Raw genomic sequence first — 16562 nt, 5'->3', positions numbered from 1 at the left:
GACCAGAGCTACTGCAAAAAGAGCAAGGGGAGCAGAAAGAGCAATGGGGGGAGTTGCAAAGCTGAAAGACCATGATTATTATCAGGTAAAGAGGAGTAGCAGCCAAGAAGGAGGGCATAAAGGGGCTGGTGGTGCTGTTAATTCTGGGGTATTGGCTCACAGGCTAGCAAAACAGAAAAAACTGTTACAACAAAGACTGCTAATTAGAAAAGCTAAATGAATTTTGCGTTACTACAAGTGTCTTGTTGGCAAGAGCTTATGACACCATCAAGCGTGATCCAGAGGTTCAGGGCTAGGCGATGTGTAGAAGAATACAAATTTGTTAATTTATACCAGGTATGATTTCATGAAGCTTATGAAACATTTGTTTGGGAGGTAGAGCAAAATTTTGACCGCTTAGGACACCTGTTTAAACCTGGTGATTATGCTCGGCTCTGACTTGAAGCTGTCCGCATGCACGACTCTTTATACTTTCCTACTGTCAATTTAAGCAATATGAATGCTGTGAAATTTTTAGACTGGGTCAGTACTCTCCTGCAAAGTAAGAGCGAGCTGTGTTTTGATCAGACTTTCCACCTGGCTATCATTATTGCAAAAGCTGTTGGGGGTTGGGGTATGCAGAACCCTGCAGTCTATCCCCCATTCCAAAATTATAGACAAAAAGTGTCCCTATTTAATTATCTATCTAAATAACAACGACAATCTCTGTTTTGCTGGGAGTTCACAGTGCTTACAGCAGCGAGGGATCTGGCAGATGCAGAAAAAAAGAGCTACATGACCAACTGGAGTGGTCTGTGCGCAGGAAGGTTATGCTGAGTGAGATCACTTTGCTTGACAACTTGCTACATGTTAATATACATGTCATCCCTCCTATCTGAGGGTAAAAAAGGCTGGGGAATTTTTAAAGTCAAATGATGGGCTTGAATGTCCCAAGACCTCTTTCCTTCTTTTACATGATGAACATTATTATGGTGTTAGGGACATCAGGAAGGTATCTGGAGTGGGTGAGAAACTTCTGTGAGCTTTGTCATATGCTGTATAATCACATCCATAGCTGTAAATATTATTGCTGGCTCTGCTAGTCATGCTGTGCATTTAGCATGGGTATGAAAATAAGGTGCCCTAGATGCAGACTGCTGTGCAAGTCCAGGGAATGTTTAGAGAGGCACAAGGCCCTGGCAATTAAAGAACCACCGACTGTAGAAAAGCATCACGAATGTAAAGGCTGGAAGGGTGGAATGTGCTATGAACAGATCTATAATGTACCAGATACAGGACTTGGCATTTGTCCTTGCTGATTTCATCAGGTTCCTGTTGGCCCATTCCTCCAGCCTGCTTAGATCCTCTGAATAGCAGCCCTGCCCTCAAGCATATCAACTGCCCCCACGTCCCTCAATTTCATGTCATCTCCAAACTTGATGAGAGTACACTCTGTCACTTCTTCTAGATCATTGATAATGATGTTAACCAGGGCAGGTCCCAGGATAGACCCCTGTGGTATTCCGCTTGTTACCAGCCTCCAGGTAGAGTACCGCTACCCTTAGAACCTGACCATCCAACCAGATTTTTACCCATCAAGTTTTCCATCCATCCTGACCATAACACCCTAACTTGGATATCTTGAGTAAATCCAGAAATGTATTCCAAGAAGACTTGCTCCATGATTTTCCCAAGAACCAAAGTGAGGCTGACCTGTTTATAGTTCCCTGGATTATCCTTGAATGAAGATCTTATGGTTAATGATAGACCAACATGGCTGATGTCGTGGAAGGCATCTACTAGAGACGCCCTAACCAAGAAGAGGAAGACAGCTCTTCAAATCGCTGAAACAAGCCTCTCAATCACAGGCCTTAGTACTCATAGGAGGCTTCAACAACCCTGATATCTGCTGGAACGGAAATACGTCTGGGCACAAACAAGCCAGGAGATTTCTGGACAGTGCTGAAGACAATTTCTTGATGCAAGTATTCAGGGACTGCATAGGGACTGGAGTGTTGCAATGGATGGATACAGGTTCTTTAGGAATCACAGAATCATAGAATGTCCTGAGTTGGAAGGGACCCACAAGGATCATCGAGTCCAACTCCTGACCCTGCATAGGACAACCCCAAAATTCACCCCATATGTCTGAGGGCGTTGTCCAAATGCTTCTTGAACATTGTCAGGCGTGGCACCATGACTGCCTCCCAGGGCAGCCTGTTCCAGTGCTCCACCACCCTCTGGGTGAAGAACCTTTTCCTAATGTCCAACCTAAACCTCCCCTGGCATATCTTCCTGCCGTTCCCTCGGGTCCTATCATTGGTCGCCAGGGAGAAGAGATCACCGCCTGCCCCTCCTCTTCCCCTTGTGAGGAAGCTGTAGACCGCGATGAGGTCTCCCCTCAGTCTCCTCTTCTCCAGGCTGAACAGACCAAGTGACTTCAGCCGCTCCTCATACGGCTTCCCCTCTAAACCCTTCACCATCTTCGTGGCTCTCCTCTGGACACTCTCTAGTAGCTTCATATCCTTTTTGTACTGCGGCGCCCAAAACTGCACACAGCACTCAAGGTGAGGCCGCACCAGTGCAGAGTAGAGCGGGACAATCGCCTCCCTCGACCGGCTAGCAATACAGTGCTTGATGCACCCCCGGACACGGTTGGCCCTCTTGGCTGCCAGGGCACACTGTTGGCTCATGTTCAACTTGCCGTCGACCAGAACCCCCAAGATCCCTCTCCGCGGGGCTGCTCTCCAGAATCTCGTTCCCCAGTCTGTATGTACATCCAGGGCTGCCATGTCCCAGGTGCAAAATCTGGCACTTGCCTTTGTTAAACTTCATACGGTTGGTGATTGCCCAGCTCTCTCATTTGTCCAGATCTCTCTGCAGGGCCTCTCTGCCCTCGAGAGTGTCAACAGCTCCTCCCAGTTTTGTGTCAGCGGCAAACTTAAACAGCAAACCTTCAAGTCCTGCATCCAAGTCATTTATGAAGACATTAAAGAGCTCTGGCCCCAAGATGGATCCCTGCGGAACCCCGCTAGTGACTGGTCGCCAGCCCGATGTAACCCCATTTGCTACAGCCCTTTGAGCCTGACCCATCAGCCAATTGCACACCCACTGCATTATGTGTTTATCGAGCTGTATGCTGGACATTTTGTCCAGGAGGATACTGTGAGAGACAGTATCAAAGGCTTTACTGAAGTCCAAAAAGATTACATCGACTGGCTGCCCTTGGTCAACTAGGTGGGTAACCTTGTCATAGAAGAAGGAAATTAAGTTTGTTAAGCAGGACTTTCCCCTCGTGAACCGATGCTGGCTGGGACCAATGACTGCACTGTCTTTCAGGTGCTTTTCAATAACTCCCAGAATAATCTCCTCCATAATTTTGCCAGGCACAGAGGTGAGACTGACAGGCCTGTAGTAACTGGGGTCATCCCTGCTGCCCTTCTTGAAGATTGGGACAACGTTTGCCAGCTTCCAGTCAGCTGGGACCTCTCCAGATTCCCAAGAGCATTGGAAAATCATTGAGAGAGGTCTCGCTATGACATCAGCCAGCTCTTTAAGCACCCTCGGATGAATCCCATCGGGCCCCATTGACTTATAGGGATCCAGCTGGAGCAGCAAATCCCGCACAAGGTCGGGGTTGGCTGGGAGTTTGTCGTTCTCGCACTCATGGTTCTCTAGCCCAGGGCTCTGGGGGTCCCAGAGCCCATCATCGGTGTTGAAGACCGAGGCGAAGAAAGCATTAAACATCTCTGCTTTGTCTATGTCCCTGTTTGTGAGGTGACCATGCTCATCAAGTAACGGGCCAATGTTATTTCTCGCCTGCCTTTTGCTATTAACATATTTAAAAAAGCCCTTTTCATTGTCCTTCACAGTACTGGCCAGCTTCAGCTCTAATTGAGCTTTGGCCGCGCAAATTTCCTCCCTACAGTGGCAAGCAGCATCTCTGTAGTCCTCCCATGTCGCCTGACCTTGCTTCCACTGGCCATACATTTTCTTTTTTCGCCTTAGTTCTAGAAGAAGATCCCTACTTAGCCAAGCCGGCCTTCTACCGCGCCTGCTTGACTTCCGACATTTTGGAATTGCCTGCTCCTGTGCTCTTAGCAGGTGGTACTTAAAAAGTGACCAGCACTGATGGACCCCAGCACCTTCAAAAGCTTTTTCCCAGGGGACCTTACTAAGTAGTTCCCTGAGCAGCCTGAAGTCAGCTCTCCTCATATCCAGAGTTGAGGGCTTGCTGGCAGTTTTCCTCCTGTTACCATAGATTTTAAACTTGACTGCTTCATGGTCGCTGTGGCCAAGGCAGCCGCCAATCGCCACTTCACCCACGAGACCCTCTCCGTTAGTAAGCAGCAAGTCGAGGAAGGCACCTTTCCTGGTCGGTTCCCTTAGTACCTGTACCAAGAAGTTATCATCCAGATGGTTTAGGAATCTTCTGGACCTGCTTGTACCAGCTGTGTGGTATTCCCAGTTGACATCTGGCAAGTTGAAGTCCCCCAGAAGGACAAGGGCAGATGACTTAGAAGCATCCCTTAGTTCCTTAAAGAATAACTCATCCGTGTCGTCATCCTGGCTGGGTGGCCTATAGTAGACTCCCACAACGACTACCCGCTTTATTTGTCTGTCCCTTAATCCTTACCCAGAGGCTCTCAACTGGGCCATCGCCGACTGCTAGCTCCATGCATGCCAGCCCCTCCACTACATACAATGCCACCCCGCCGCCTCGCCTGCCCTGCCTATCCCTCCTGAAGAGCCTGTAACCATCCATCACGGCACACCAGTCACAGGACTCACCCCACCAGGTTTCGCTTACGCCTATGATGTCATATCTCTGGGACTGGGCCAAGGCATCTAGCTCCTTTTGCTTGTTCCTCAGGCTGCGTGCATTTGTGTAGAAACACTTCAAGTGCGGTTCATTGTGCCCGTTGCCTCATGGAACTGCCTGAGGAATCTCACTAGCACGCAGCTCCTCGAACTTTGGTGTGCCATCCCGTCGCTCGTCGCTGACTAGCCAGGTATTGTCCCTTTCCCCCTTTCCAATCTAGTTTAAAGCTCTATCAATCAGCCCTGCTAGCTCCTGGGCAAAAACCCTTTTCCCCTTCTGAAAGAGGTGCAAAGGAAAGTAAGGCCAAAAAGGTGAAGAATAGGGGTTGTGCTCTATGCAAACACGTGGCTAGAATTCATGGAGCTTTGCCTTGGAGCAAGTGATAAACCAGTTGGCCTGTCTGCCAATCCTTATTCAGAAGCTCTCAACACAGATAACATGATGGTGGGTGTCTGCTACAGACCACCTGTATTGGGTATATATGGCAAGGTTTTGGTAGCAGGGGTGGCCTCTGTGGGAAGAGGTAAGGGTCTGCCCCGTGCCAGACACAGCTGGTTCCATCTGGCTCGGCAACAGACCCACCACAGGCCAAAGCTGAGTCCATCAGTGAAGTTTGTGGCACCTCTGTGAAAACATATTTAAGAAAGTGCAAAAAAACACACCAGACAGAGAGAGAAAGAGGGAACAAGAAGAGTGAGAAACAGCAAAGGGAACACTAAGGTCAGAGAAGGAGGGGAAAGAGGTGCTCCATGGCACCACAGCAGATATTCCCTGCAGCCTGTGGAAGACCCCACACCAGAGCAGATTTTCCTGACACATACTGCAGCCTGTAGAGAACTCACTACCCTACTCTATTTTAAATGGCAATAAATTAAATTAATTTTCCCCAACTTGAGTCTGTTTTGCCCACGACAGTAACTGGTAAGCAATCTCCCTGTCTTTCTCTCAACCCATGAGCTTTCTCATCCTATTTTCTCCCCCTGTCCTGCTGAGGAGATGGAGTGAGTGAACAGCTGGGTGGGAGTTTGGCCCTTAGCCAAAGCTAATCCAACACACCACCTGATCAAGAAGTAGATGAGGTTTCCTCCAGTTGTTTAAAGGAGTCTTCATGTGTACAGGCCCTGGTACTCATGGGGGACTGTAAACACCCTGATATCTGCTGGAAAGGCAATATGGCTGGGTGCAAGCAATCCAGGAGACTTCTTGAGTGTGCCAAAGAATTTCTTGATGTAGATGACTGTAGGAATAAATGAGATTGTGTTTTACTTTGACGAGATGCAGCTGTGGCCTTGAGGCTTGTTACAGGTTCGCAGGAATGCAGCTGTGGCCTTGAGGCTTGTTACAAACAAGTTTGTGAAACTTAGAGGCAGAAAAATAAGGATGAGATTGGATACATGCCTGAAAGAGGAATTTGCGTGCACCAGCTTGAAGAACCAATAAGTAACACTGAAGAGACACGTGGACGCAAGACAGTAACCAATGAAATAAGTTTTGCTTGCTCGTGAACACTAGAGCATATTATAAAAGGGATAGATTGTAAAAATAAAGTGTCTTCGCTTGTCTTCGCCTAAACTCATATGCGGAGTCCGTGTCTCATTCCCTTCAGATGACCAAAGAGCCAACTAGGGGAGATGCTCTGCTGTATCTGTTACTCAGAAACAAGGAAGAGCTGGCTGGGGATGTGAAGACTGAGGGCAGCCTTGGCTGCAGCAACCATGAGATAGTGGAGTTCAAGATCCCGAGACGAGGAAACAAGGCAAACAGTAGAATCACATTCTTGGACTTCAGGAGAGCAAATTTCAGCTTACTTAGGCATCGGCTTGACAGGCTCCCATGGAAGACTGCCCTGGAGAGCAAAGGGGCTGGTTGATCTCAGAGGAGAATCTCCTCAAAGCACAAGAACAGTCTATTCTGACATGCAGGAAGTCTAGCAGGTGTGGCAGAGGGCCAGCATGGATGAACAGGGAACTCCTGACTGAACTCAAATGCAAAAAGGAAGTACACAGAAGTTGGACGTGGAGAACGAGCTACCCAAGAGGAATATAGACATTACCCAAGTACACAGGGATGGAATTAAAATAACCAAAGCTTAGCTAGAGTTGGAACTAGTGAGGGATGTGAAGTGCAACAAGAAGGGCTTCTCTAAGTATATTGGCAGTAAAAGAAACACTAAGAAAAAACGTGGGCTCCAACTCAATGGGGCAGGGGACCTAGTGAATGAGGATGTGGAAGAGACTGAGGTACTCAATTTCCTTGCCTCAGTTTTCATTGGTAAAGTTTTCCCTCAGGTCTCTGAGTCTACTGGCAGAGTCTAGGGGGAGTAAAGCATTACCCACAGTAGAGAAAGATCAAGTTAGAGAGTACTTCAGACAACTGAACATACACAAGGTTTATTAATAAAGTCAAAGTGTTGCTATCACCGATCAGAAAGCAAAAGGGCAGCAGTCTCCAGTGCATAGGCTGACTTAACCTTGGAGACACTTCCAATCTAGATGAACCATCATCCTTATTGTTTTGTTCCACTTGCAGAGCCTCATACCTATTATGCAAGGGCACCTGGGAAGGTGAGGTAGTCACAGAGGAGATGCACCTGCTGCACCTGGCAGGAACTTGTCACCATTGCCCCCTATCCCTTAAGTCACTGCATTCTGCTGGATGGAGAGAGGATAGGGAATCCTCCGTATCATGCGTCCTGTCGGCCTGACAGGCCTGTCCCAGGGAAGGTAGGGTGCAATTCCAGTAACCTCTCTCTCTCCCCCCCCTCCCTCTCCTCCCCCCCCATACTCCTCAGCCTACTCACCTAAGCTGCATTAGTCGTGGTGGGTGCGTGAGCTGCGGGCTCCTGGCCGGGTTCTCCGCTTCCCAGGTTCAGGAAACCCCCCCTGTACACCGGGCTAGAGCACTCCTTGGCAGAGAGCCCCGAGACATCCTTGATAAGCTCAGCCAAACCTCCTTAATGGGGAGTAGTTGGCAGGACAAAGACACCCTGATGGGTGCAGGACAAAGAAACTGTGATAACGAACTGACCTTCCAGGAAAACAGGAGTCAGCAACAACTATTCCAGGAACCGATGTCCCATGCCCCGTTATGCATCTACACCAACAAGATATAAAAAGTAACTTGCTACCTACCCAAAATGAGCTTCTCTGCAAGAGTCTCTCTGCAAGAGCTTCTCTGCACGAGATCTTCCAGACGCTGTGACGTGTATCATCCTTGAAGAGAGACTTTCCGTCATCGATTAGCCTACTCCTGGGAGCAGTTTGGTGAATGTCATACCAGTAACACCTCACATAATAAATTTATAGGTGTGCACACAGGTAAAGTATATACTCACTTCACTAGTTGGTATTCTGTAATAACTTGTAATATACAAGAATAAACCAAATATATGTAACATATATATTATATATTTGCTTTCCTAGTGATAATTTTGTAATAACGCGTGATCGCATCCTAGTCCATCTGGAAAATAAGGGAATTACTATCCCTGGAGCTGAACAACAGGGACCTAGCCAAACGGTTCAGTTTTTAGGCATAACTTGGCAAAGTGACAGGCAGCGTATTCCCTCTGATATCTTGCAGCAAATATCCGAGTTGAGCTCACCCTCCAGTAAGAAGGAGCTCCGACAAGCCCTAGGAACTTCAGGATTCTGGCAAGCCCATATTCCAGGGTTTAGTATAATTGCTCGACCTTCATACAATCTGTTGAAGAAGCATGCTACCTGGGAACGGACAGTTCCTCATGAAGAGACACTTTGTTTATTAATATGCAATGTTTTAGAATATCAGGCTATGAGCCAAATAATACCAGGGGCCTCCTTTAGCTTGCATATAGGACTCGCAGAAAAGAAAAAGGATATCAATGGGGATTGTGGCAACAAGCTCCCGATAAGGCCCAATTAACTCCCATACTGTTTGGGTCAAAGGGGTGGCAAGGTTCACAATCACATTATTCACCCTGGGAAAAATCGCTGCTGGCTACTTATGTAGCCCTATTAGATAATGAACCCATCACATTAGATGTACCCTTAGAAATACAGACCCCGTTCCCCATCCTCAAAAGAATCGGAGAGTCCTCAGGGAATTGCACACTCCAGTAAAATCCAGGGGATGGTAATATACATAGCACATTGCGACTAGGTTGAGGGGAAAACGGGACTTACAGGGAAATTGGTAGAGTACAATATCTGATGGCAAGGGGGTGCCAAGCCACCCCTTGATATGCTGCCCTCACCCATTCAAAATGTGCTACCCCCATCTGATTTACAAAAGGATAGCAAGGTTTGGTCTAATGTCTGTTTTACAGATGGATCAGCTAAAATGGTTAAAGGAGAATGGAAGGGAAGGACTGCCCTCTAGCACCCCTTGGACAGGACATCTGAAACAAAAGAGACAGAGGGATTAGTTCAATTGGCTGAGCTCCAGGTGGTAGCGTTAGCTGCCAAATGGGGTGTTGGCACAATATATACTCATTCCTATGCAGTATTGGCTCCCATACTGGAAAGTTGAAGGATGGGAAGTCTGGGGAAAGAACTGTGGGAACAGCTCTATTTAATAGCTAGAGCGAAGCAGGATGATGGGAATACTCTTCAAATAAGGCATGTATCAGCACATACGAAATGCACAGATCTAGGATCCAGGTGGAACCATGAAGTAGATCACTTGACTAAAGAACCTATAAAGAACAGTTACATTGTTCTTTCACATAACATATATACTCTCTCCACGTCTGTTCACAAGATGCTGGGTTGGCTACGTGACTGCTTAGGACATACAGGTGCCCTGAATTTATAGCGACAGGTTGGCCTCCAAGGGTGGCTCAACTCCAAAGTACAATGCCTAGACTTTGTAGTTAGCTGCCCTTTCCGTGCAGAAGCCTGAGCCAAATTTTTGACTGGGCAACAATGGGCCAATTTGAGGGAAGGTAAATACTTGTGGTCCTTGTGACTTTTTAGGACCACTACCCTGAACTCCAATTAAATGGGAATACATTTTAACCAGGGTAGAGATTATCAGCGGTTTAGGTATGGCCTATCTGTGCCTTCAAGCTAGCGCAAAATACATAATTTTTGGATTAGAACAATGGTTTACACACCTACCCCTACCCTCTGAGTTTCAATCAGACAATGGATCACATTTTCAAAGTAAAGATATACAGAGATTGGCTGAAGCTTGAGGAATTAGGTGGATTTTCCACATCCCTTATCATCCTCAGTACAATGATGTTATTGACCAATTGAATGGACTTCTTAAAACTCAACTATGAATTCGCACTTGGACCAGTGAGTCCAAAATCTCAACAACTGCCTCCCCATATCACGGCTGGCAACATCACCTTAATGATGCAGTTGCACAAATTCAACATGGGTGGGGAGCACAAGCAATTGTAATTCATAGTGACTTGTAGTGTGTATATGTAGAGAGAAGAGACGAGAGGAGAGAGACGAGAGACTATTTCAGTTGGAAGTGACCTACAACAATCATCTAGTCCAACTGCCTGACCACCTCAGGGCGGATGAAGCATTAAAGCATATTATTAAGGGCATTGTCCACATGCCTCTATCATGGTTTAACCCCAGTTGGCAACTGAGCACCACACAGCCGCTCGCTCACCCTCCCTCATCCTCCGTTGGGATGGAGGAGACAATTGGAGGAAAAAAAAAAAAAAAAAGTAAAACCCATGGGTTGAGATAAAGACAGTTTAATAGGACAGCAGAGCAAGAGAAATTAATAATATTAATAATAATGATGATGATAAAAGAATATACAAAACAAGTGATGCACAATGCAACTGCTCACCACCCGCTGACTGATGCCCAGCCTGTCCCCATGCAGTGATCACTGCCCCCTGGCCAACTCCCCAGCTTATATACTGAGCATGACGTCATACGGTATGGAACAGCCCTTTGGCCAGTCTGGGTCAGCTGTCCTGGCTGTGCCCCCTCCCAGCTTCTTGTGCACCTGGCAGAGCAGGGGAAGCTGAGAAGTCCTTGACTAGTGTAAGCACTACTTAGCAACAACTAAAACATCAGTGTGTTATCAACATTATTCTCATGCTAAATCCAAAACACAGCACTATTACAAGCTACTAGGAAGAAAATTAACTCTATCCCAGCCGAAACCAGGACACTGGTTAAACACTGACAGGCATGGGGCATCGACCACCTCTCTAGGAACTGTTCCAGTGTTTAACCACCCTCTTGGTAAAGAAATGCTTCCTAATGTCCAGTCTAAACCTCCCCTGATGCAGCTTTGAGCCATTCCCACGCATCCCGTCACAGGATACCAGGGAGAAGAGATCAGCACCTCCGTCTCACCTTCCCTTCCTCAGGAAGCTGTAGAGAGCAATGAGGTCGCCCCTCAGCCTCCTTTTCTCCAAACTAGACAAGCCCTGGTCTTGTCTAGTAAGGACCTCCTGGTCAAACTAAAGCGTAAAAAGGAAATCCATAGGCAGTGGAACCAGGGAGCCTGTCTTCTCCAAACTAGACAAGTCCCTGGCCACTCCTCAAAGGACATGTCTTCCAGCCCTTTCACCAGCTTTGTTGCCCTCCTCTGGACGCATTCAAGGACCTTAGCATCCTTTTTAAATTGTGGGGCTCAGAACTGCCCACAGTACCCAAGGTGAGGCCACACTAGTACTAAATACAGCGGGATAATCACCTCTTTTGACCGGCTGGTTATACTGTGTTTGACGCACCCCAGGATGCGGTTTGCCCTCTTGGCTGCCAGGGCACACTGCTGACTCATATTGAGCCTGTTGTCGACCAGCACCCCTAGATCCCTTTCTGCAGGGCTGCTCTCCAGCCCCTCCTCTCCCAAACTATACTTGTGTCTGGTGTTACTCCGTCCCAGGTGCAGAATCTAGCATTCATTGCCCAATTGCTCCAATCTATCCAGATCCCTCTGCAAGGCCTCTTGTCCCTTGAAAGAGTCAACAGCACCTCCCAGTTTAGTATCATCAGCAAACTTACTAAGGGTGCATTCAACTCCTGCATCCAGATCACTGATAAAAATATTGAACAGAACTGGCCCTAGAATTGAGTCCTGAGGAACGCCACTGGTGACTGGCCGCCAGCCAGATGTAGCCCCATTCTCTACAACACTTTGAGCTCTGCCCTTCAGCCAGTTCTTCACCCAGTGCACCGTGTACCTGCTCATCTCACAGCTGGACAACTTGAAAGACTGTGCCTGATGATCGCACTGTTCTTTAAATGCCTTTCAATAGCACCCAGGATGATCTTCTCCATAATTTTTCCAGGTACTGAGGTTAGACTAACAGGTCTGTAGGTCCTCGGGTCTTCCCTCACGCCCTTCTTGTAAAGTGGAATAACATTGGCTAGCTTCCAGTCAGCGGGGATCTCCCAAGACCTTTAGTTGATGATCAAGAGGGGTCCTGCTGTAACAGCCGCTAGCTCCTTCAGTACTCTGGGATGAATCCCATCAGGCCCCATGGATTTACGAACATTCAGCTGATACAGCTGGTCCCTTACAATTTCAGTGTCCACAAATGGAAAGTCACTGTTCCCACACTCGTGGTCCTCTGACTCAGGGGACCGGGCAGCCCAAGATCTATCAGTATTATTAAAGACTGAGGCAAAAAAAAAAAAGCATTGAATGCCTCCGCTTTTTCTTCATTCCTATTTGTCAGGTGACCATCTTCAACAAATATCAGTCCAATGTTTTCCTTAGAACTCCTCTTGCTATTAAGGTACTTAAAAAAGCCCTTCTTGTTGTCTGACACAACACTGGCCAGTTTCAACTCTAGTTCAGCTTTGGCCTTTCATGTCTTCTCCCTGCGTATACGAACCATGGCTCTGGAATCTTCCTGCAAAGCCTGACCTTGCTCCCAGAGATCATACAGTTTCTTTTTCCTCTTGAGCTCCTTGAGGAGTTCCCTCTTCAGCCAAGCTGGTCTTCTGCCCCGCTTGCTTGACTTCTGACACACTGGAATTGCCTGCTCCTGTGCTTCTAAAAGGTGGTTCTTAAAAACTGACCAGCACTCGTGGACTCCTAAGCCTTCAAAAGCAGATTCCCAGGGGACTCTGCTAAGTAGCTCCCCGAATAGCTTAAAGTTTGCTCTCTTGAAGTCCAGGGTAGCAACTCTGCTGTCCTTTTTTCTCATTACACTGAAAATTTTAAACTCAACCATTTTGTGATCATTGTGGCCAAGACAGCCACCTACCATCACATCTCCCACGAGTCCTTCTCTATTCACAAACAACAAGCCTAGGAGGGCCTCTTTCCTAGTTGGCTCACAGAGTACTTGTGACAAGACATTATCTTCAACATACTTCAGGAATTTCCCAGACCTGCTTGGCACAGCAGTATGGTATTCCCAGTTGATGTCTGGGAAGTTGGAATCTCCCGTAAGGACAAGGGCTACCGATCCAGAGATTTCTCCTAATTGCCTATAGAGTAACTCATCAGTGCTATCATCCTGGCTGGGCAGTAGACACCCACTGCAACATCTCCTTTGTTTTCCATCCCCCTAATCCTCACCCAGAGGCTCTCCACCACATCACCGCTAACTGTAAGGGCTGTACAATCAAACCTCTCCCTTGCATACAGTGCAACTCCTCTGCCTCGCCTGCCCTGCCTATCCTTCCTGAACAGCCTATAGCCCTCCATCCCAGCACTCCAGTCGTGGGACTCATTCCACCAAGTCTCACTAATACCAATGACATCATAGCTCTGAGAACTGACCACTGCCTTCCGGTTCATCCTGTTTGTTTCTCATACCGTGTGTGTTGGTGTACAAGCATTTCAGATGGGCTCCTAAGCCCTCCGGAGCAGCGTAAATGCTCCCATTAGCATTGCCACCCTCAGGCAATGCCATACCAACCCTTGGCTTACCTTCAGCTCTCCTGTTGGTATCCCCTTCCCCCATCGATTCTAGTTTAAAGCCTTCTCAATCAGTCCCGCCAGCTTACGAGCAAAGAAGCTTTTCCCCCATCGGGAAGGAACAGGTGGATCCTGTCAGGCCCCAGCATACCTTGTGCCTCAAAGACTCACTCTTCCATGGTTATAAAAACCAAAGTTCTGGCAGAGGCACCAGTCCTGGAGCCAGGTATTGACGTCATGGGCACGCTTGCTTCTTCCAAAGTCTCTCCCCATTACTGGGAGGATTGAGGAAAACACTGCCTGTGCTCCCAAATCTTTTAGCATTCTTCCCAGGGCCCTGAAATCTCTTTTGATCAACCTTGGACTTCTTGTTGCAACGTCATTAGTACCCACATGAAAGAGCCAGAGTGGGTAATAGTCCAAAGGCTGTACTAAGCTCATCAGTCATCTGGTGACATCCCTGATTCGGGCCCCAGGGAGGCAGCAAACTTCCCTGAAAAGAGGGTCCGATCTGCAAATGGGTGCCTCCATTCTGCTCAGGAGGGAGTCACCTACGACCATAACTCGCCGTTGTTTCTTCTTGGCACTGGTCTTAATGCAGGTCTTGTTGCGAGGGGTTGGTTGACCTTGGTGACGGTGCTTGCACAGGTTCCTCCTATCTCATTACGCACTTTGTCTACCATACCCAGAGCCTCATACCTATTCTGTAAAGGTAGCTGAGAGGGTAAGGAGGGGTTCCTCTTACAGCTCCGTGCAGTAACCTGCTTCCACTCCTCCCTATCCCTTGTAACGCTGCCTTCCTCCTGGCACAAAACAGATCTTGGACCTACCTCCGTAGTGGCCATGCTGAGTTGGCACGTGTGTACCAGAGATGGCAGAGCACAGCTCCATTGGTTGGTCTCCTTCTCAGACTCTCGGATGCTCCTCAGTCAGCCCACCTCCTCCTGAAGCCACCAGGCAGAGTAGTTCATCTACCTGGTCACACCTCCCACAGGCTTGCTTGCTATCACCCTCTATATCTCCAGGAATATCCTTGCGCACACCCCCCGCAATCTGAAGCCTGGGTGGTCGCATGCTCTGACAGGAGCTCTGTCTGTGTGGCTGCATTGGTTCTACTGGGTGCTAGAAGCTCAGGAGAAGCAGAGGACACCGCTTTTCACTGGGTGGTCACCATGCTGCCGCACACCTGCCCACTGCCACGTGCCTGCCCACTGTGCTAGGTCCTCTGTTGTAGGATACAGTGTAAGGCTTTTCATCCATTTTGAGCTGTGTTGAGCACCTCCACCTGGTCTCCCTTTCTGAGCAGAGGTGCAGATTCTCTCATTTTAAATACGCCCCCACATACATTTTTCCAAACCCTCGCAGAGTTTAAAGAGTTCACATCCACAGGCCTGGTTCTGACACTTCTGTGAAAGCTATGGCTATAGCTCTTTATAAACTCCAACAACACATCAATGTAGTCAAGAGCGTCACGTGCTGCAAAATATCTTTGTTTCGAGCATCCTCTTTAAACCCTCTATAAGCAGAGACTTTTACTTCATTATTAGTAACAAAGCAGTAAACATCATACTGCTTTAAATGCTTCTTTAAAGGCTTGCTTAGAAATTTATTTCTTCAGTCTATCTGTAACTTCTGAGGCATGGGCCCCCTACTAAAAATGGTTTTAAAATCTCCAGCTATTTCAGAACCCATTTTGCCTTTTAGACCAATGGCCCAGACATGCTTTGATAATGTGTCTGTCAATCACTGTTAAGAAGTACTTAACACCATTGTTGTGTTTGGAAAACTGTTGCCTATCCACCAAGTCTGCCTGCCATGGAGCATCCACCTCTGCCACACTCACCTTGTTTCTTCTAAAACCTCCAGAGCTTCCTGCCTCCTCCAGAACACTATAAATGTCTTTTAATAAAATTAATCTATGCCACGTCTACCGACACACCACTACTACGCACATGCACAAAATAAAACACTGAACAATGAATTTAACCCATGCACAGAGAAACTTTATTAACAGGGTATGAGGGGTGCCGATCACCAGTCAGGCTTCTCCAGCCTCTATCTTTTTTTCCCCTTGAACACTGCTCTCCTTTCTATACCCCTTCTCCTTTCTTTGACTGCTGCAGACCTGGGCAGGAATGCAAGCACTTCACAGTACATTTCTGTCTTCTCCCTCCTCGCTTAGTTGGAGCTTTTCCCAATGTCCTATAATGTTACCAATGACCAAAGGAGAAGAAAACACATATAGCACAAGCCTGCATCCCATAACAGTCTTACAGCTAGCTCTCTCTGGTGGGTTGACCTCGGCTGTTCACCAGGTGCCCACCAAGCCACTCTATCGCTCCCCTCCATCAATAGGACAGAAAGAAATAGGAGAGAAAATACGGCAAAAGGCTTGTGGGTCGAGATAAGGACTTACCAATTACCGTCATGGGCAAAACACACACGACTTGGGGAAATTAATTTAATTTATTGCCAATTTATTGTAACAAAGTAGGACAGTGAGAAATAAGAACAAATCTAAAAAACACCTTCCTCCCACCCCTCCCTTCTTCCCAGGCTCACCTTCACTCCTGACTCTTCTACCTCCTCCAAAGCAGCACAGGGGGATGGGGATTGCAGTCAGTTCATAATGCTTTATCTCTGCCACTCCTTCCTTCTCATGCTCTTCCCCTGCTCTCGTGTGGGGTCCCTCCCACACAATACAGTCCTTCCTATGGGCTGCAGTCCTTCAGGAACTGACTACTCCAGCATGGGTCCCCCATGGGGTCACAGGTCCTGCCAGAAAACCTGTTCCTGCATGGGCTCCTCTCCACAGGTCGTAGTTCCTGCCAGGAGCTTGCTCCAGCATGGGCTCTCCATGGGCTGCAGGGGGACAACCTGCATCACCATTTTCTTCTCCACAGGCTGCAGGGGAATCTCT

General features: G+C 47.7%; 1 protein-coding gene across 6 annotated transcripts in view; it reads right to left on the bottom strand.

The window, feature by feature from the left end:
* LOC104010122 (polycomb group RING finger protein 3) overlaps positions 1 to 16562 on the bottom strand; it is a 114130-nt gene that overhangs the window by 89449 nt on the left and 8119 nt on the right. For 3 of the 6 annotated variants that reach the window (XM_087770891.1, XM_087770894.1, XM_087770892.1), the window contains exon 2: positions 7933 to 8013. The exons of 1 other annotated variant lie outside the window; for it this stretch is intronic. In XM_087770891.1, coding sequence (XP_087627017.1) covers positions 7933 to 8012 — 80 coding nt within the window. In that variant the 5' untranslated portion in view covers position 8013. Of the gene's footprint in view, positions 1 to 7932; positions 8051 to 16562 lie in introns of all 6 variants that reach the window. 2 more of the 6 variants (XM_087770890.1, XM_087770895.1) reach the window with 1 other exon arrangement.

The sequence above is a fragment of the Nipponia nippon genome, unplaced genomic scaffold, assembly GCF_047370975.1.
Source record: "Nipponia nippon isolate SJK-2023a ecotype South Korea unplaced genomic scaffold, ASM4737097v1 scaffold_34, whole genome shotgun sequence".
Classification (NCBI taxonomy): domain Eukaryota; kingdom Metazoa; phylum Chordata; class Aves; order Pelecaniformes; family Threskiornithidae; genus Nipponia; species Nipponia nippon.
Note: the sequence above shows the minus strand (reverse complement) of the source record. Positions and strands in the feature narration are given on the sequence as shown.